A 21,790-nucleotide genomic window follows, 5' to 3' on the forward strand; every position below is an offset into this window, starting at 1 on the left:
TTAAAATTGAATCAAATCAAGTTTATATAATTAAATTATTAAATTGTTTTCTGATTTGAAAGAATGAATGAGGTTATATATATTGTTAATGAATGAGTTTATTTATATATATTGTTAAAGCGAATGCAAAAAATTCAAATAAAGAGTTTTATTCGATTCAAATGCGTTTTTTATCAGAAGATCCGTGAATCACACAATTTTTTCAGGAAAAAAAGTGTAACGGAAGGACAGACCAAAATGGACACTGAACATTTTCGTATCTGTTCATAATAATTCAGAAACAAAATCATCAATTCCGTAGTGAAGTGGTCAAACGGTTCAAGTCAAGTCCATTTTAGCACCAGTTCTCGATGAATATTTCAAATTCTAAAGTAGTTAGCAAAATTTTTCTAAAAAAACCTTTTTTGAAGAAAAAAGTGAAGACTAACTAAACAGATCTTACAAAAATTTCGCTTTCTTAAATTCAAACAATAAAAGTTATTTAATAAATAGAGTTATTCAACAAAAACTCAACTGGGAGCTAAGTCGACTTAAACCGATTGACCACTTCACTACTGAATTGAGCTCAGTCTCAGTTTACCCCAAATGAAACGAACTTTCCTCTTCATGAAAAAAAAATACCCCATTTATTTAATAATTCCCCATGCGATCATCATCTCAAAAAAAATTCCAGTGTCCACTCCTCACTTGCCTCTTCCCGTCTCCCGAACCCGCAGCTCCCAAAATTCAAAAGAGCCCTAAAATGGGCGGCAACTCCGGACCAATCCTGTCCGCTCCGCATTCTACATTCCCAATCCCACGAACGTGTCTTTCAAAATGGCGGCATACAATGGGTTATGTGTACGTGTCTAGATCAGTCAGTTCTCCTGTGAAGTAAATAGTGTCTCGTATGCTCCCAACGGAGTGCTAACAGCCCCCGAAAAAAAACAGCCCCACACCCTCCTCGGTCGGCCGTGAAATCCCACCGTCGTTTTCCCCCGTGTGTTGAGTGTTGATCCTGAAAAAAAAATTGAAACGAAATGGGCGATCCAAAGCCCCAGCACGGCGCCCAGGAGATGAAGGGCTGGCTCTTCAAGTGGACTAATTACCTCAAAGGTTACCAGCGACGATGGTTCGTCCTATCAAATGGCCTCCTCTCATACTACAGGTACATAACTCCATTGTCAATGAATAATGTACACCCGGGGGTAATGCCTAGACTCTCTAGGTTTGTCGAATCACTCAGCGTCATTGAAAAATGTGAAAATAAATTACCACGAAAGACCTGTCCCTCCACATGTCCACCTGCAACTTCGTCATATGTTACACGACTCCAATTGCAACAGTGTGTCAAAACACAATCACCTTCGCGGCCCTTTTTCAGGGAAGATTGGGGTAAAACGGATCATCTGCAATCGTTAGTACCTCGAAAGTGACAGAGTGGGATTTTCCAATTTTTTTTTCGTCTTCACGATTTTTTTACGTGTTTTTTACTTTTGCTTCTGATTGGAAGCTTTGTATTCTATTTTTTATTAGATCCCATTTTTTTTCATCTTGAATATTTTTTTATCTTCTTTTTTTATGTGTATGTTTTTTTATTATGTCCCTCGAAAATGACAGAATGGAATTTTCCAATTTTTTTCATCTTCAAGATTTTTTATATCTGTTTTTTATTTTTACTTTCGGATGGAAGCTTTGTACTTTATTTTTTATGAGATCCCATTTTTCTTCATCTTCAAGATTTTTTTATGTATTTTTTCATTTTTGCTTCTGAATGGAAGCTTTGTAGTTTATCTTGAAGATTTTTTTTGTCTCAAAGTGAGACCTGATTCATGCAAATCAAATCATTTGGTCTGGAGATACGGGAGATGCTCCGTTTTACCGCGGTATCCCTTACGCATTTCTTGGGCATTTTTTATTTCGAAAGGATCAATCTATCTCGCTGTGTACATTAACATACACTCAGCTGCTTTGCGTGACTAAAACTCAATCACCGTGGTTAGATGGAGTGAAAAATGCTGACGAATGTCGGCGGTGACATTAGAGGAATAGAGAGAAGGGAATGGAACTAAAGAGATGTCTATTGTCTATTGTGCTCGAGTTTTCATGGTCGATTTTTTGTTAGGAGTAATGCAGTTGAAGCTTAGGGGTATTTTGCGAATATCTCGGGAGGTGATCAGGGGGAAATTTCAGGAGAGAGATCATTTTTGAGAGATGCTAATGAGGTTTTTGATTGAGTTATCGATTCGGAGATATTGATTAGTTTTATTATTAATCGCGACGTGGAATTAATGAGAGGTTTTAGGTGTGTGTGGGAGTATTTCTGGAGTGGGTTTAGGGAAGAATTTTGAGAGATCTTTTTGGGGAGAATAGAATTCTCTTCAAAAGTAGTTTTTTTATTCATTTATTTTGATACTGTTGAAAAAGTTTGGCTGAATTTTCCGGGAAAAGACCTGGAATTCGATGTAGGGGAAAAAAGTCAATGGAATTTCAAGTTTCTCTAAAAATTAAAAAAAAGTCCTAATTGTTTAGCGGCAGGAAGACGGAAATTCAACAATTTACATAAATTTTCAAGTGAAAATGAATACTCAATGCCAAATTCCCTTGAATTTTCAAAGAATTCCTTTAAAAGTTTTGGCATTCCCGGAATTTTGAAGAAATTCCCTGTGAATTCAGAGGAATCTAGAATTCAAGAAAAAAATTCTCTGATTGTTCATTAATTTTCCGAGAATATATAAACGAAAATTTGCAGTTCCCACACCTTGTTCCATGGAATTATGAATTTTCAATGATAATTCCTTGAAATTTCAGTGGAAATAGAAATTTCCGAGACTCTTTCCGGAAATTTCAGGGGAAAATTTTTAACAGTGTAATATCAGTGTGAAATTTGGTGATAGGTTCCTAAACATTAGAGATGAGTCCCGGAGAATTATTGATATTTTCCTGAAGATTAGTGACAATGTCACTGAAAATTTCTGATAAAATCCCCGAATTTCAGAATTTGACACGCGTTAAATCTCACAATTAGGATTTCCTAGTAATTGAGGATAGACTCCTCAGAATCAGTGACATGTCCCTAAAAATGAAAAAAATTTTTTCCCTGTATGCAATATTTCAGGACAATGCTGATAAATGATAGAGTCATATAATTATCTCCAGAATAACGGTTTAGAGGAGAATAGAGGATTTATTATCCCCGTCCAGCCAATTTTCATAGTTCTTTCAAATTTATGACAAACTTTTAATTAAATTGACGCGAAAAAAATCCAGTTTTTGCGGTTTATCATTGTCGAATGTTTCACGAAGTCTTCCAACATTATTCCTAAACTCTTACGAAATTCAGGAGACCTTAAAAAACGCATAAAATATGATTGCACGATAACGAAACTTGAACGAGCGTGAGTCATAAAATAATGATAAAACCCAAAGAGGGTATATTCTTCGGCATCATTCCAATCAATAGGTTGGCATAAATAAAAAAAGTGGATAATTGCATTTCCGTAAATGAGTCTAGTTATTGTTGCTAATAATTAGCAATTTGTATCCGAATGGTTTCTCTTTTTTGTAATTCTTATTTTACTATTTTACTATTCTCTTAGTCTCTTCTGTCATGTCACAGCACTATCCCAAATTGAAAAATCTGTTAAATCTGGAGATATTCGCAAAATAACATGAAGCATTTTGGACTCGTTTCACTTCACACTCAACTCCTGATTTTTTATCTCGTGTCGGGACATATCCAGGGACTCGAGTCAATTATTTATCGATGGATGAGGTTTTTTCCGTAATTTTAAGGCTACTGTTATATGGGCTGGACCTTGGGGTGGACGCAGCGTTTATTCCCCATTTCCAGCGCCACCATCTCCCAGTTACGGGGAAACGGAACCCCTTTGTCCATATGAACTTTTAGAAATGTGTTTTCTCCTGTAATTATTATTTATTATTTCTGAAACTACTTCATTGACTCAAAAATACAATGATCGAGTCGATAAAGTAGTTTCATAGATAAAAATTAATAATTGTAGGAGAAAACACAATTTTAAAAATTCATATACACACAAGGGTTCCGTTTCCCCTTAAACTAATAACATCATTTCCGGGGCTTGATAAAAATGTAAAAATCCTGCAATAAAGCTCCTGAAGAAATTCTCCGGTGAAAGAAAAAAAGTAGTGAAAATTTTTCAAAAATTGCTAAAAATTATGAATGAACGTTTTTCCCTCAATTTTAACATATTACCTCATCAATCCCAATTGTTATCGTATGAATAATATTCTCACTGTGCCTCACATAATAAACGTGACTCCAACAATAAAAATTCATGATGAACAATAACAAAAATTTAAAGTTATGAAAATCAGGGACAAGTGGAAAAAACTAGTGACAATTTTTCAAAAATTTCTAAAAATTACGAATGAACGTTTTTCCCTCAATTTTAACATATCTCATCAATCCCAATTGTTATCGTATGAATAATATTCTCACTGTGCCCCACATAATAAACGTGACTCCAACAATAAAAACTCATGATGAACAATAACAAAAATTTAAAGTTATGAAAATCAGGCATAAGTGGAAAATCGAAAAAAAAAACAAAAATTGTTATTGAAAAACCACCAAATGCACAATTGTTTTGTGGACTGTTTAGGGCTGAACCAACGGGGGGGCCAAAGATATCGACGCGACGCAAGCGGAGGGCTGGCAGAGCCTCCGAGTAAGTAAAAAAAAGAGAAAAAACGTTCGCAGCTGACCATTTAAGAACAAAACGTTACGAACTTGTCATTAAACTGTTTATTGCCCCATTGGACACATTTATTGACCAACATGGTAATGACAGATCTTTCCATGAATTTTATTTATCATCAGTTCATTTTTATCATTCAGAGAATTGTGCGATAGTTGTTTGGAGTCATTTTTGGATAGTTTTGTTTTTTCCTTCATTTTGTTGGGTCGAGGGAAGGAACTAGACTCAGAATAATTTATTTATATTGAATGAATTGATTCATTGATTTTTCATTATTCATTAATGGTCTGTTCATGAGGGAAAAATTGGTTTGTGGTATTTCGTGAGTGAGTGGAATTAAGAGAAAATGTCAAATTTATATCTTCTTATAATAATAATAATTTATTATTTCTAACATGAAATTTATTTAAATTTTAGGAAATGTCTTCACATTTTTTTGAAGCTTCTCTTCTCTTAGATATTTACTATTGCGAATCAGCGTGTGCCTATTGTAGTGGTAGAAGTCAAGTCGAGTCTGAAATTTTTAGTAATTAGCTAATTTGAAGGAAAAATGTTCAGGGATTTTCTTCTTTCGATGAGAAAATTTTCCAAAAAATTTTAATAACTGCGCTGAGATGATCAAACAAGCAATTGGGTTGTTGCATTAATTTTTCATTCAGTGAAACGATGAGATACAAAAATTGAATGAAAAATCTCAGATAGGTATTTTTAATTTTGAGAAGTCATGAAAAATGAAGGAGTTATCGAAATGAAAAAAAAATGGTTCAGTATTGTTGACTCAACTTTCATATCGAAGATGGAAAAATTTCATGCTTATAGGGATTTTTTATCGATGAGAAAATTTTCTGCAAAAATGTTAACAGCAATAAACAATTGGGTTAATGCATGAAATTTTTAATGAATTAAACAATGAAAATATGAATATTGGTTAAAAAAATCAGAGACGTATTTTTTATTATGAAAAATAAAGAAAAATGAAGAAGTCACTAAAATAAAAAATAAAATTATATTTTTCATTCAATTTTCACATCGAGCAATATAAAAATATCATGTAAAGAACCTTTGTTAGGTGAAATTCATCGATTAAAATTAATTCATCCTTTTTTGCGTGAAAAAATCACCAGGGGATGGTCGTTTCATTCAGTAAAAATCTGTTATTCTGAGTCCCCGGACCCATCAATTGAACAATTAAGCATCGCATCCGTACAAACTTCCTCAATTCCTGGCCAAAAAAAAATCCTGGCGAGCAATTTGGCACGTAGAATGTATTCCCACGTCAGAGTTGCATAAAGTTCATATCGATGCGTTGAATAGACGGAATGATTTGGGGCTCGAAGATATTTCCATCTGTCGGTTATGTTCAATCAGACGAGTCGAGATCAAATCAGAATTAATCGAGCATTTCCTATCATCACGATGATTAATCGGAGTAAACACGTGCAAAAGGTCTTTCTTATTATGGAAGAACTTCGTTGCAAACTAGAAATTGATGGACATTGTTTTGTTAATTCATCATCACGAGATGTATGCACCCAACTAATTATTGGGATGATTATCAGTTGTTTGGGGAAGTGATAAAACGTTTCGGATGAGTCAAGTTGACCTTTGGCGGGATTTGTTTGTGTTCATAGGTCATTTATCTGGACATTACTGACTTGAGAAGAAAATTCTGAATGTCTTTCGGCCTTTTTGTCTGAATTCTCGCATTCTTGAGATAGTTTCATAATTAGGTAATGGGAATGGTTGAATTTTGATTGTCCAGTTATCTCGATGAAGAGTGATGTTAAGAGAAAACTTCGTAAAACATTTTCTGAAAGGAATTCAATTTTTCGTAAAAAACTTCTATTGCCATTTTCCTGTAAAACTAGTGGTTTTCGTTAATTAGTGGATTAATTAATTGATGACCTTCATAATGATCTATCCTTCATAAAAATGTCAAAAGATTTTTTATCGCAGACTTGAATTAATGTTCTATTCATTTTTTTTCTAAAATTAGTGATTCCTGAGATATTTTCGAAATAATTTGCATAAAAATGTTCATATCAACTAATTTTATGGAAAGGCATAGAAATCATTCATTAATTATCAAATTATCTTGATAACTGTGATGTTAAAACTAAATCGGGAAAGTCCTTCTTATCGAGGATTAAATTCCCCGCAAAAATATTTCTCAACACTTCTCCAAAACTTTAAAATCAACTTGACTCGTTACGTTCAACCACTTCCCTATCGAATTAAAAGATAATTATTGATTTTTGCATGATAGAAGCACACTCATGTCATCACCGAGCACCCACTGCTGTTTTTATAACTGAACTGATCAATTCAATGAATTCATTTTGATTATAAAAAACGTCAAGTATTCTCATTCATTCAATTTCATTTCTGAAATTAAATTTTCCAACTCGACAAATTGGACTCTGGTGTCACGATGACAGTATATCGATATCACCTGTGTATCCAATATCAATTGATCAAGCATAATCGAGTAGCACCGAGAAACTCGTGTGTTTCTAATCATTTGTTCAGGAATCCAGCTGAAATGGCTCACACATGCAGAGGTGCTATTTCACTCCATGGTGCCTTAATTCACACCGTCGACGCATGCACCTTCGTCGTCAGCAATGGTGGTACACAGACATTTCACATCAAGGCTGCTACGGAGGTTGAACGTCAGCAGTGGGTCACTGCACTGGAGCTGGCCAAGGCTAAGGCGATACAGGCGATGGAGTCAGGTTTGCATGGAATTATTGATTTTTTTTTCTTTTACAGATGGATCAAGAAAGGATTCTTCATTCATTTTCTTCTTTTTCATTGACCTCCACTTCAATCGCCATTTTACCCTAGGCTGACAAACATTTGGCGATAATTTTATTATTCACACTCTGGAGGTCTGGCTTTGATTCTTCATTTTGAAGCATTAGAAATCATTTGATGTTCTGTGTAAAGGCTTTGCCTGCAGAAATCGTAATCGTAAAAAATGTGACACTCTAAAATTTAGAGTCTAAATCTCACAGTTTCATTGTCGAGCGGGAGTCTCGCAAGAGACGACTGTACCTGGGCAGGTTTTTCCCTCAAATGAGGTTTTCCTTTGTCCTTCGGCAAACGCGGTACAGGGGGTTGAAGGGTGGGAAGGGGACAAATCGTATAGACCCGAAAGGGTATACGGGAAGAAAAAAATATACCGTTTTTGCGTTTTATCGTTACTTAATGGCTCACGAAATTTCATGATCGTGCAATCATTTTACTGCGTTTCTTCGAAAACTTTTTTCGGAAATTCACAAAACTTTAGAAAAAATGCAGGAGAATGATTGCACTACCATAAAACTTTGTGATTCAGTCAATAATGATAAAACGAAAAAACTGGATATTATTTCGCGTCAATCCGATCAGTAATGAAGAATAAGAAATTCATTTTTATGAATTTCTTATTCTTTATTATAAATTCTTAATATTATTTCTTATTCTTTATTATTAATTCTTATTATTATTCTTTATTAGTAATAAAGAATAACAAATTCATATTTAGGAATTTCTTATTATTATTCTTTATTATTGATCGGATTGACGCGAAATAATATAGAATAAATAAATAAATATTACAGAATTCTGGCAAATCAATAATTTGCCAGAAAAATGAAAAAAAAGTGAAGTTTGGGCGAAAGGGTGTGGTACATCCTTAATCTACACCCAAGTTTTACGCATTTTGTGCGTTTTTGAATTGCAAATATTTGAATTATTCAGGTCGAATTGTGCACAATAAATTGAACATTCACGAGTTTGAATGTATGTTTATACCCTGTAATTATCATCTGGGGATTACAATTTCTGTGGACAAGATCTCAATGCAAAACATCAAATGTGTAAAAAATGAAGGAACTCTGTCATCTATAATATACCATTTCCCTCCCTTTGCTTCATTTCGTTCATTTTTTGCCACATTTGATAATTTGCATTAAGACTTTCTCCTAAATGAAAGAACTCCATTGTGTGTAATGGGTCAATTCACCAAACTATCTTTGGAATTGTAACGTTATAGTCCAATTTGTTGCTCCATTTGTTCCCTAAAATCGACCAAAAATTGTTAAAATATGATTTAACGAACGAGCACGCTTGAATCAGTAACGTCTGGTGAAGAACATGCCACACTTCATGAGAGCATCGCTTCGTTTCAGAAGAAGAGGAGGAGGAGTATCAAGACAACGACAATCAGAAGGGCGAGCATGCCTCAATAACTAAGGATCTCACCGAGAGACTCGAGGATTTGCAGACGTGTTACGACTTGATATCAAAGCGCGGCTCAATGCTAACACGTTCACTCATGGATCTGGAGTCTCTCGAGCCTAATAATTCAGAAACAATGGCGACTAAAATTAAAACTGTCAGCGAGAGAGCTACACTCTTTCGCATTGCGGCCAATGCTATGATTAATGTGAGTAATTAAATAATCCCTGAGTAGTCTAAACAACGAATTGCAGACTTCCAGAAAAATTGAACACTTTACTGAAGATATTTCATCAGAAAACCGAAACGGTAAAATCCATTTTTTAAGTGGAAAACTTTTTTTCTTTTTTTTTTTTCTCTAAATTTCGAGAGCTATTGGAGAAAAAAGTATTGGAAGTTATGAGATGTTTTAATAATTACACAGACCCAATTCAGTCTAGATAATTTTACGATATAAGAAGAGAAAATTGTTATCTAGAGATTAATTTTTGTAAATAATTATTTCTACGAAATCCAACAAAAAACTTATCAGTAGTGTTTTAGATCGGAAATTCCCCTGTTTTTTGTAGGAGATAATTTTCATTTGCCTTATTTTTCATTCACTGTGATAAAAGATAAAAGTAGTAAAATGAGGAAAGATAAAGAACTGAAAGGAAAAGGAAATAAAATAAATCAAAGTGGACGAATGGAAATTTTGAAAATCAAGGAAATTTTCGTTTCAAAACACTACTGATAAGCCCATTTTGCCCCATTAGTTCTACAAATATTGGCAAAAACCATTTTTTAAGTCAAAACGTTTTTTTTTTCTTCAAATGTCGAGAACTATCGGGGAAAAAGGGCTTATCAGTAGTGTTTTAGACCGGATATTCGTCTGGTTTTTAAAGTCGATAATTTTAATTCCCCTAGTTCTTCATTTACTGTGGCAAGAGATGAAATAATAATGAATGAATTGAATTCGATTGAACTACATGTGCGAGGAAGGAAATAAAACAAAAACAAATGACATCGTTCAATGATGATCAAGAATTAATATTGTATAATGATAATGTTAATTTTTTTTTACAGAGGAGCAACGATTTTCTCCAACTGGCCCAACAGCAAGAGCCCAAATGGGAGAAGCTGCTGCAGCACGAGAGAGACCAGAAAGTGAGGATAGAGAAAATGGTGGAGCAACTGGCTCGACAGCACTCACACCTGGAGCAGGCAGCCCAGCACGCCCTTCCAGCCGCCCTCCCATTGGGTGGTCATCGGTCCTCACGTAATTACTCGTCTTATCATAATACTTTGTCTAAAAAAAATCCATTTCGACGATTCGACTGATATCATAGAAACTAATGGGTTTAGAGAACAATGCCTTTTCATCCCGAAATTCTCTGGGACAAAGGGCCAGTAACGTTTCTCTCTTGCGTCACTTACTGTCAATATGGATCGATAATTAAAGAAAACTTGAGGCGTAACAGTGGACCAATTCACTTGTTCTCTTTCAATATGGAGGATAGGCTAGAGGGTACATGCTCCGGCCTATCCTAAATATTGAATGATATTTCTTGTAGCGAATTTCATTATCTCAAGGAAATGATTTTGATTCCTTTCATAAATCTAATTACCAATTTCAATGAAAAATGGTTAAAAATCATCTTCATCAGAAATTTTTTCCTCTGCAAAATATCTCTCAACATTTCCTACCAAAAATCTCTCCATAAATTATTCCCAAATCTGTCCAATATAAAAAAATTATCCACCTCATCAAGAAATTTATAAAGAATTACCCCAATCTCTCAAAAAACGTTCATTGACAATTAAAGTGGACCAATCCACTTTTTCTCTTTCAATATGGAGGATTTAATATCAGAAAGTATTTACCAAACTTTGTGAAAATTTCACACTTTTGACCATTTTTAATGGACAAAATTATCCTTCGGGATTTTTAGGTCCTTACAGTGTAGCATTGTTGGATAAGGATGTGAGATTTTATACTAGAGAGAGAGACTTCATGTTTTCTAAGTGAAAATTCTATATTATTGGTTAAGTCCAATTATTTTACTCTGAGGATTTTTTTATGTGACAATTGTCGAATGCAAGTCAACTATATGGAACACTGGGCGGTATTGCTTGCATTCAGGCGATATCACTCACTTGGCTTCCGTCTTGGTTTTCTGATAATTTTTGGGAATTCTAGGAGTAATCAAGCGTTTATAATTGGGGAAAATCTAAATGAATAGCAAAAGAAAAGTTGAGAATAGTCTGTTTTATTGGATGACTTTTCTTGTAGGGAATTTCATTATCTCAAGGAAATGATTTTGATTCCTTTCATAAACCCAATTACCAATTTCAATGAAAAATCACAAAAAATCATCTTTATCAGAAATTTATTCCTCTGCAAAATATCCCTCAACATTTCCTACCAAAAATCTCTCCATAAATTATTCCTAAATCTATCGAATATAAAAAAATTATCCATCTCATCAAGAAATTCATAAAGAATTTCCCCAATGTCTCAGAAATTTCAAGTTTAACTACTAATGTCAAAACACCTTCATTGAGAATGACAATAATTAAGAAATGATTTTGATACACAAAATTATAGATTTATCTATTCAAAAAATTTATACAGAATTTCCCCGATATCACGGGAACTATAACATTTGACGAAAAACATCGAAGGACTTTCATGTAGTAAATGTCATTCTCTTGAGGAAATGTCTTGACTTTTTTCATAAACCCACTCATTTATTCATGAACCCACTCTCTTCGTAATTGTCGACTTACCTCCTCAATTTTCACTTGAAAAAAATGTGAAAGTACTATTTTTATCATGAATTTTCTCCTCTACACACCATCCCTCACCATTTCCTCCGCCAACCCCTAACACGGGAGATAAAAATCGACTCCCAAAAATCTCTGTATAAATTGCTCACAAATCCCCTCCAACAAAAAAAATCACTCGAGATGGCGTTAACCGTCCCTTCCGGCTTATCGCCATGTTGATACCACCACTTGTGTTCTCTCATGCACAAATGCGCCACCACGATTCCAAGAAACCCGCCTTGTGATCTCAGTTTGGCACTCGTCCACTGACAAGGCCACTGACAGTCCTGTCACTCCATTTTTACGTTTCCCTCCGAATCGGTCAAATTCCCCGGTAAAATGCACCGTTAACATTTTGTGAATTTACATCGAGTGAATTAAATCATCGAGTTGTTTAAAAAAAAAAATCATGACTAGATTTAGAATTGTCGCGAGTGGATGCTGACAGTTGCGAGGGGAAACGGCACAAATAAGAATTCGGAGCGGTTGATTAATGAACAGCTCCCACAGGTTTTATCTATTTTTTTCTTCCACTTCTCATTAGATCATGCGGTGATTGCGACATTGACATGTCTCGGAGGTGATGGCAAAGGTGGATTTTAACGAGCCAATTATTGTCTATTGCAGACGTTCGGTTTAGTTGTTTTTAAGATGCTCCAATGTGTTGAAGACGTTTGCATTATTGTAAAAAAATTGTTCTGAGGAGTTGTGAGGGCTCAGTGCATTCGTGGAAGAGTGCTGGAGGGTTTAGGAACGTTGTAGCATTTTTTTAGATTTTTTTAAAGGGTTGGGGCTGCTTTCAGAACGGGAAAGATGTCCAGGTGGTGCGGTAATAGAGTGTGATTAGTTTGAAACGAGTTTGGGGATTGTGGGAGATGCATCTGGGTGGAAGGAGTTGAGGGGAAAATATTAGGACAGGGTTTTTGTGGAGCTGGGAAAATGTCTTTTGATATCTTCTGGCAGATTCAGTAGTTTTTGAAGTATTTGGGAAAGAGTCGGGATTGAATTTTTGAATTAATTGACTTTAATTAATAATTAATTATTAATTGAATTAAATTACTTATTTAATTCGTTATTTCATCTATCTAACTTTGTGAACTACGAAAAAGTCGTTGGACATTTTATTTAACAAGATACTCATGAAGTAGTTCGTATGGAATTATTCAACTCATTTCTTTCAATATTAATTTCTCATTTGATTATCAGTGAACTATCTCGGTAATGCGTGAGTTTCAACGAGTAACTAGGAATATTTTTTGTAAAAAATTTATTGAACTACGAAGTAGCTGATCCGTCCATTCCTTCACTATCATCACTAATTTCTCCGAAAATTAGTGAAAATTTATCAATCATGGAATTTTAGAATCACGAATTCTCACAATTGAAATAATAAATTCCTAAAAATCTGTGACATGTCCCTGGAAATTAAAACTTCCTTTCTCCGTGTAATTTTTCCGATATTCCCAATATAATTGAGCCTGAAAATTGTCAATTTGTCAATAAGTTTGTTATACGAAATACAGTCCATTGTGAAATGATAACAAAGTGCCTCGGATTTCCTGATAAATTCGTTTTAACATCCGCGTGTGCCATTAGTCATCCGCATTTTTTACTGTTTCCCACCCTACTCTGTCCCTTTTATTTATTGCACTGGCAAATATTTTTCTCTGTTTAATGTCGTTGAATGCAGTGGCTCGCACCCCACATCGCCAGCATTAATTATTTCCTCATTAATTTATTTGTTTTCCATTGTTTGTTTATAAAAACCAGACGGTATAACGAGCAATCCACAATCTGAGGACGAGGACAATGTTGAATTTTACGATGCCCAGGAGTCTGACACATTTACATTGAATATACCGAGCGGCACCACGGGCAACTCGATATCGAGAACGAGAAATAGAAACGATTCACAGGGTAGTGATGATGGATCGAGCTCAGAGGGAGATCCAGCACCAATGTCAACGAACGATACGTCTGATTCATTCCTTATTGTGACTGACTCCACTGCGGTCACACAAACATCGAGAAATAGAGAGGTGGATAATGTAAGAATTTTTTATTTGTAAAAATGGGTCATAACTCGTGAATTTTTTAAGTAGAATTCCCCTGGCACTAGGTTTTAATTCAATTTCAAGGAATTCGATTCGATATTCGATATTTTTCTTTAATTCATTGTTTATAATCATCCTCATTGCAAAAAGCAATACGACCGATGAGAATCATAGGGCCCAATTTATCAGCTGTTGAATTTTCATACTACAATGAATGATTCACTCATGTTCTAATTCCTATGCTCACTGCATAAGATTTTAATCATAATTACAATTCAATTCCTTTAAGAATGCCTTATAGAAAGGATTTATGAACAGTTGTTCTATTTTCTTATTTGAAAATTCAATTTTTCATGCTTTGGGAGTGGGAAAATTGGGGATAATTCCAAAACAGGCGTTCTGAGTAATCACGAGACTTTTTCTCTGCTAATAATTTAATTGGAAACACAAAGTATATTTTGCCATTTTTGCCACAATTTCCGGACTGTGGAGAATTAATAAAGATGAAGTACTTTGGCTCATTTTTTTCAGGGAAATCTTTTTCAAAATTTGCTGAAAATTATTTTGCAGTGATTTTATTATTTGAATGGCAAAGGTCTCGATTGTATCCCCTGTTTACAACTTTCAGGGAATATTACAATAATATGACAACATTAGAAATCTCAATTTTCGGAAATTACGACAGTTTCTTATAAATGAACAATCAATAAAAAATTAATTCCCCCTCTAAAAATAGATTTCCTTTTGAAAAAAAAAAAAATCTGCAAGTTTGAACAATTTTCCTCATTTATTCGTAAAACGAACGATTTCTCGATTCAATTTTTTGCAAATAACTCAAAAACCGTTGGGTCCATCAAAAAATGTCAATCAATATTTTTTATAGCCCCTGAAATTCTCCGCAAAAAAACTTTTTTGACATTTTTTCCTAAACCCACTAGTTCTCAACATATTCCCAAAATTGTCTCAAACAATTTTTGAATGATTTCTTCCAATCACTCATCTCGATTTTCCTAGGTTTTTTCTCGTTTCAAATTTAGTTCTATCACATTTCATTTGAATGTCAACCCCTCAGGTGAATAATGGCGGTACTAGTACCGGGGTAACCTCAGGAAAACGCAAGCGTCGAACTCGAGTCCCAGACAAGCCCAACTATCCCCTGAACTTATGGAGCATAATGAAGAACTGCATTGGCAAGGAATTATCGAAAATTCCGATGCCAGTGAATTTCTCCGAGCCATTGAGTATGCTCCAGCGTCTCACCGAGGACTACGAGTACGCAAATATCCTCGACAGGGCTGAACAGTGCACAGACAGCTGTGAACAAATGGCGTACATCGCTGCATTCACAGTCTCAACTTATTCTACGACAGCATCGAGAACTGGAAAACCATTCAATCCACTGTTGGGGGAGACTTACGAGTGCGATAGGATGGACGATTTGGGGTGGAAGGCTATTTCTGAACAGGTATCGCATCATCCGCCCATGCTGGCGCAATTCTGCGAGGGAAAAACGTGGAGGTGCTGGCAGGAGTTTACTATGGCTTCCAAATTTCGTGGAAAATATCTTCAGGTAATTCGATAATTATTTTGTTTAGATCAATTGAATGAATGTTGCCTGGGGGTTGATAGGTTTGAGACTTCTTCAGGATAGTTTTTTACTTTTTCAATTTTTTTAATTAAAAAACATTTTTTAATTGTTAGGGATAATTTTGTAATAAATAGTCCCAATGATCATTAAAATCCTCAATTGTTTTCCAAAGATTTACATTGAATTTATAAAGTTTCAAAAATGGTTTAAAAAACAATGTATTTTTTTTATTATTAACAAAATGTGATAAACTTGTTTTTTTGATTGCAACACAATTTTTTTTACATTTATAGATCATTTTGCCATAAATAGTCCCAATGTTTTCCACAGATTCACAAATAATTTTAAAAGTGAAAAAATTAATCATAAGCATTCAAGATGGTTTCAAATATTTTTAAAAAGCTGAGGATTTTTTTTAATACAAACAAAAACATTAAAAATAATCTCCAGTGACTTTCTAACACTCTAAATGACTATTAAAACCTCCAATGATTTTTCAAATGTTCAATACAAATTTTTGATAAAAAAGTGTTTTACATGTTTTTGATAATTCTCCAAAGTTGATAAAATTTCTCTAATGTTAAAAAAACGTGAAAAATTTCTTTCAATGATTTGTGACTACCTCCAATGATTTTAAATGACTTGAAAATTTTTCCTTGAATTTGAAAATTGTTTGACACACTTCAAATAACTTTTAAATAGAAAAATCGATTGAACAAATGAAAACATTTTTTTCACGTCGTTATCCATATTTTGTTTTAACTGAGATGATTTTTTATTGTTCCAGGTGATTCCTCTGGGTACAGTACACTTAGAATTCAACACTAATAAAAATCATTACACATGGCGTAAAGTAACAACGACTGTGCACAATATAATAGTAGGAAAATTATGGGTCGATCAGAGTGGTGATACGGACATAATAAATCACAGTGACGGTACAAAGTGTCATCTCAAGTACATTCCATACTCTTATTTCTCACGTGACAGTCAACGTAAGGTCAAGGGTGTCGTTATGAACGCTAATAAAGAGGTCAAGTGGGTTGTACAGGGTACATGGGATTCAAAAATTGAAATAGCACCTGTTATTAGTACTTCTGGCAGTCCAGACAATCCTGTCTACAAGACTGGACCTTATACTCTCGCTTGGAAGCGTCGAATGCCACCGTAAGTTCATTGTCCTCACCATAATTGATTTTCACAGTTCATTAACGAAATTTCATTCAATACTTCATCTTTAATAGTTGACTTAATAGTTAATTTAAGATAAAACCTTCTGGAGACATTTTTGTAGAAAATTTTGTGCACTAAAAAATAGCTGATGATTTTCTTATAAACCCAATGGTTTCAGGAATATTAACAATTTTTTAAATGTCACTTTTTAAACTTCATTCTTTTACTCTACCAATTATTTTTTAATCAACGAATTATTTCAATGGAAGACTCTAAAAATTACATGTCTCGTGACATTTTTTGATAAACCCCATTGTTGCGGATATATAAAGAAAATAAGATGGATTGAATTTATTGAAGTTATCTCCTGTGAACGAACTATTGATCGAGGCATTCTGCAATTCCAGGGAGGATTCTGATAAATACTACAATTTCACCGAGCTGGCAACTCAGTTGAACGAACCTGAGGAGGGAGTGGCACCGACTGACTCGAGATTGAGACCCGATCAGAGATTAATGGAGAATGGACACTGGGATGAGGCTAATGCTGTGAAATTGCAACTTGAGGAGAAGCAGAGGATTGTGAGGCGGACTAGAGAGGCTGAAGCTGAAAAATCAGCTGCTGAAGGTGATTTAAATATACCGTCGACCATTATTCAATGGAATTGACGTTTACAGGATAGATGTTTCGCTTTTGGTTTAAATTTAGACTTTTTGGAGTCTTTTCAACAATTCTTTGATTTCCTAGACAAATTGATATTTTGAATAATCGAAATTTTAAGTAAAATTACTGTGAATTAAATTAATTGCTTTAGGTTACTCATTTTCAATATATCAAGAATGAAAATGAAAACATTTTTAGAGAACTGAATCGATTTCATTTGCATTTTTTTCAGTTATATTTAGACTTTGAATTAATTATTTTTCATTCAAATCTATGTCACGAAGCTTTAAGAATGCTCATGCGAAATCACAAGCTCTCGCAAAAATTTTGATTCTTTTTCCAACTGATAGACAGAGTTATCTTCTTCTTTTTACCTTTATTTCGTGAAAACTACTGCGATTCAATTCTCTTAATGATCAGAAAAAATTATAGAATTTTCGTCAATTTTTTTTTCATTTTTCCCATTTTCTTATTATACGTGTTGTCAATTTCAGGAAAACCCTACACACCCTACGAAGCAGTCTGGTTCAAGAAAGAACAGGACAAGTACACAGACAGTGTCTGTCACAGCTACAACGGCGAATACTGGGACTGCAAGAACAGGGGCGACTGGAGCAGATGTCCCCAGATATTCTAGTCCTCTCAATTCTCTTCTGATTTCACTCTCAACAAAGTAACCAAACTCACGAAATTACAAAATCATGTTTTTCCTTCGAGTCGTTGACTCGCTTTCATTTTTCAATTGATTTCATTTTTTATTCAGTCATAAATTCAGGACAGTTAATCTCAGTCGGGCGAATCAAGTATTTAAATCCGTAGCGAAGGGGTGAAATGTAATTAGTGGATTTTTCGATTCTTGTTGAATGTGAAAATATCTCGATTGCGAGTGGGTTTTAAGTCACATGAGGGAAGTGATGGCTTTACCAACAAATGATGTCTTTATATTCTCTTTGAAAACACCTCATTGTGAAGACTATTCGACATTTAACAGAATGTAGAAATTTACTGATTGTTTTGAGATGAATTTTAAATGTTTAATTGTCAATTTGTTTAATTGTCAATTGTCAATTAAGGGACTTTTTTTGTAGCTGATGAAATTTCCAATGCAAAATGTCTTGAAATTCTCTCCGAAAACCACTTATTCTCAAGACAATCCAACATTTAACAGGAGTTTAAAATTTTCGGATTACATTTAGATGAATTAGAAATGTTTGTTAATTGTTAATTCATGTCGGGAGTGAGTGGAATGAAGGGTGAATGTAAGTGGAACATTTTTTGTGGCTGATGAAGAATCAAAAAACAAGAAAAGTTTTCACCTTTTCATCTTTCGTTCTAAAAGTGCTATTTTTTGTAACTGCTGGAATTTCCAACGAAACATATATGGATATCTTCATTTAAATCTCACTCTCGCAATAATTCAGTAAAATCCACTCATTATGTTCTGCCACTTCGCTACTTGTGTAGATTAGAAAACCGTATTTTTGAGTATTTCGAAAAATTTTTAATTGATTTTTAAAAACATATAATGAACAAGAGTTCACTGACGGGCTAAGAACAGGTGGAGGGGTTGAAAAAAAAATGGCAAATTCAAGAACACAGCGAGAGCTTCCACATAAATAATTTAGGAGCTTCAGACGCTTAAAAAAAAAAGAAAAATACGAACAATTGTTTAGATTTATTTTTATTGTTTTTAATGAATCTTCTTGACACAGTTTATCCAGCAATCTGCACATGATTGAGATCTGAAATAACATAATTTTTGGAAATTAATAGAGCTGAGATGTGCATGAAACTTGTTCATGAATAAATAATGTGAGAAGTATGCAGGAGAAATAAAAGTTTATTGAGTGGTTTTGAAAACAAGTGTTTCAAACGAGTCCCAAGCTGTACTATAATTTAAATAGTCAAAGTAATCGATCGGAAGATGATATATTATATCTGTAAACAAAAATTATAAATACAAATTTAATTATTAATAAAGTAATGGTTATTATTGATGAAAAATTGAGGGGTAAAATTATAAACTTATGAAAATGAGGGTCATCTGCGTATCGATGAGGGTTACGTGCTTCGTAGATCATGATTTTTTAAAATAATGCTTACAAATGATAGAAATTTCGTAATGAATTGACTCTGGGAAAAGGGATGGGTGGAAATAATCCTAAGAATTCAAAAAGTGCAGATTATTTTGCAGGTGTTTGGGGCATTTGTGGATTTAGGGAAAAATGTCAGAAGAATTTTTGGTAGCTGAGTGGAGAGGTCTCTTGATATTTTCTCATTCTCTTACTTACAAAGATATTTCGTCACTATTTGTGAAACTAAGGGAAAACTTGGAAACTTTGAAAAATGTTATATTTGGATGAAGATTTGGACTTATATATTTTTTTCTAAACAAATCACTTGCGCAGATGTTTGCAGAATAAACTGGACATTCTTGAAAAGATATGAGTCTAAAAATATAGTTCTTACAATTTCGTAAATATCTCTGGTAATGTACAATTGAGGAAAAAATGCCAAAAATCCTTTTTACTTCTTAGAATTCTCCCCGAAAAGTTCTTTGACATTTTTTCCCCAATAGCTTCTGAGATATTGGCAGAATTTTCTGCAACCCATCACTCCACCGAATAAATTAAATCCATTTTCATGCACAATGAGTACGTAACGACGAAAAAATCGCTGACTAAATTTTGCTTTCGACACTTTTTGATCGCTTGATGATGAGTTTGTTGTCATAAGTGCCTATGGTTTGTCCGTTCGCTGAAAATTGTGTAGCAGAATGCAGAAAAATACAGCAAGAAGTAATTGAGTATGGAAATGTGGAAGTGACAGATTAATTAGGTAGAACAGAGTCACTCTATGCTGTTTATGCCAACATAAATGACGTGTTAATTATTAATTAATTGATTAATTCATTGATGGAGTGGTGCGAGTGTGAGGTGAACGTGACAAAACTGTAAATTTTATATAAAGTAGTTAATGATTAAAAGAAATTATGACAACGATTTTATTATTATTTTTAGTCATTCTTTATTTAATCAATGTTGCGAAGGTAGCTGTGCCTATCCAGAGGTAAGTGGCTAATTCATACCATTTAATTAATCAACAGTAATTGAATAATTAAATCAATATCATGCTTTTTAAACTATAGAATTATCTCGTTTGCGAGAGGTTTTCAGGGAAAATGTCAAGAGATTTTCTTGTAGAGAATTGAGTAAAGCACAGAAAAGTTCTCTTAACAATTTTTCAGGATGAAAAAGTTAATATAAAAATGAAGAAAAATTCATCTGAATCGAATTAGTGGGTTTATTCCAACAGCTCGTAACTAACGTTCTATTTCAATTTAAACTTAATCTTTATTTGCGGGTTTGTTGACCTCAAGCACACATTTTTTCGAATATGAGTGAATATATCTTTCTTTCAAATAAAACTTGATTCGTTAGACATAAAAACGTCGTTTAGACATCGAGGAGAGCTAAGTCATTAAAGTAGTATACACATGACTTAAATTTTGAAGATAAAAATCTTGAATAAATTCTAAACGGAAGTTGATATGAATAAAAACATTCTGGTTGAGTGCCTGTTGAATTGGCAGTCTAATATTACTGATAATAATTAATTGAAAAGTGGCAAAATAATACAGACTCTTATGAAAAAATGAATTTTCCAAGGTTTGAGAGAAGATTAAAATGTAGAAAAGATCTGCAAAAATTGGAAAAAAAATGAAAATTTTATATCTAATACGAAAATTATCGTCAGTGTCAAACTTTTGTTATAAATAATTTATGTTTCTGGGTACCCCGAATGCACACGTTACCCTAGTCAAAGGAGAAACTATTGTTGAAGAAAATGATAGTACAGAGAATTTGGATTAATTGCTCACTCCTCAAAATTAGAGTTCATCTAAGATATTATCAATGATGAATAATTTTGTTTCGGGCATTTTAAAATTATTTATCCCAGCTACTCTCAACGACTCACGTGGACTTTAAATATACTACTTCAACCTGTAAACGAGTGGAGAAAGAAGACGATTTTCACGAGTACAACGGGGCAGGAAAATTGAAATATCTACTAAAAGTTACGCAACCTTAGTATTCGTCTCATCTCAGTGATTAAGTAACAAGAACATAATAATACAACTTTTTCCTGTATCGCTAAACGAAGTATGCACATATGCGTATATTGACTTCTGCCAAAAAAATTCCTCCAAGTTCCGGAAAAAATTCAGTACAATTCATCAATTAAATTAATTAAATTAATATTATTTATTTTATTAATAAATAATATTAATACTACTAATTATTATTTATATTTTTATTTTATTTTTAAATATAAAATTTATCAAAAATCAATTAATTCAATTATTTTTGATAAAAATAATTACATTTTTAAAAATTTTTTTAATCAATTAATTTTTTCATTTTCTTTCAACCTCGAGACTGGGCTCTCTTAAAAAAAACACACCTCTAAAAATCCCTCCAAAAACCTCATTGAACCAGCAAAATTTCAAAAACCCCGCGCTCTGCCGCCCAACCCCACTCTGCTCCGCCCCCCCCCC

General features: G+C 33.7%; 1 protein-coding gene across 3 annotated transcripts; it reads left to right on the forward strand.

The window, feature by feature from the left end:
* Positions 1 to 815: 815 nt before the first annotated feature.
* Positions 816 to 20,234, forward strand: LOC107039863 (oxysterol-binding protein 1). Of its 3 annotated transcripts, none has more exons than XM_015259705.1 (10): positions 816 to 1,147; positions 4,626 to 4,691; positions 7,251 to 7,456; positions 8,897 to 9,153; positions 10,011 to 10,203; positions 13,524 to 13,801; positions 14,880 to 15,377; positions 16,183 to 16,562; positions 16,976 to 17,196; positions 17,727 to 20,234. In XM_015259705.1, exons 1-10 carry the CDS (start codon positions 1,020 to 1,022, stop codon positions 17,867 to 17,869), a joined length of 2,370 nt encoding a protein of 789 aa, XP_015115191.1. In that variant the 5' UTR covers positions 816 to 1,019; the 3' UTR covers positions 17,870 to 20,234. The 3 variants fall into 3 exon arrangements, with proteins under 3 accessions (XP_015115191.1, XP_015115192.1, XP_015115193.1); XM_015259706.1 differs by having other exon boundaries at positions 8,900 to 9,153; XM_015259707.1 differs by lacking the exon at positions 4,626 to 4,691.
* Positions 20,235 to 21,790: the final 1,556 nt, after the last annotated feature.

The sequence above is a fragment of the Diachasma alloeum genome, unplaced genomic scaffold (genome assembly GCF_001412515.2).
Source record: "Diachasma alloeum isolate Michigan unplaced genomic scaffold, Dall2.0 Dall_scaffold_00308, whole genome shotgun sequence".
Classification (NCBI taxonomy): domain Eukaryota; kingdom Metazoa; phylum Arthropoda; class Insecta; order Hymenoptera; family Braconidae; genus Diachasma; species Diachasma alloeum.

Coding starts and splice junctions, on each gene's coding strand:
- LOC107039863 (XM_015259705.1), top strand. CDS start 1,020: ATGGGCGATCCAAAGCCCCAGCACGGCGCCCAGGAGATGAAGGGCTGG. Junction 1,148..4,625: donor GGCCTCCTCTCATACTACAG/GTACATAACTCC, acceptor TGGACTGTTTAG/GGCTGAACCAACGGGGGGGC. Junction 16,563..16,975: donor TGGAAGCGTCGAATGCCACC/GTAAGTTCATTG, acceptor CTGCAATTCCAG/GGAGGATTCTGATAAATACT.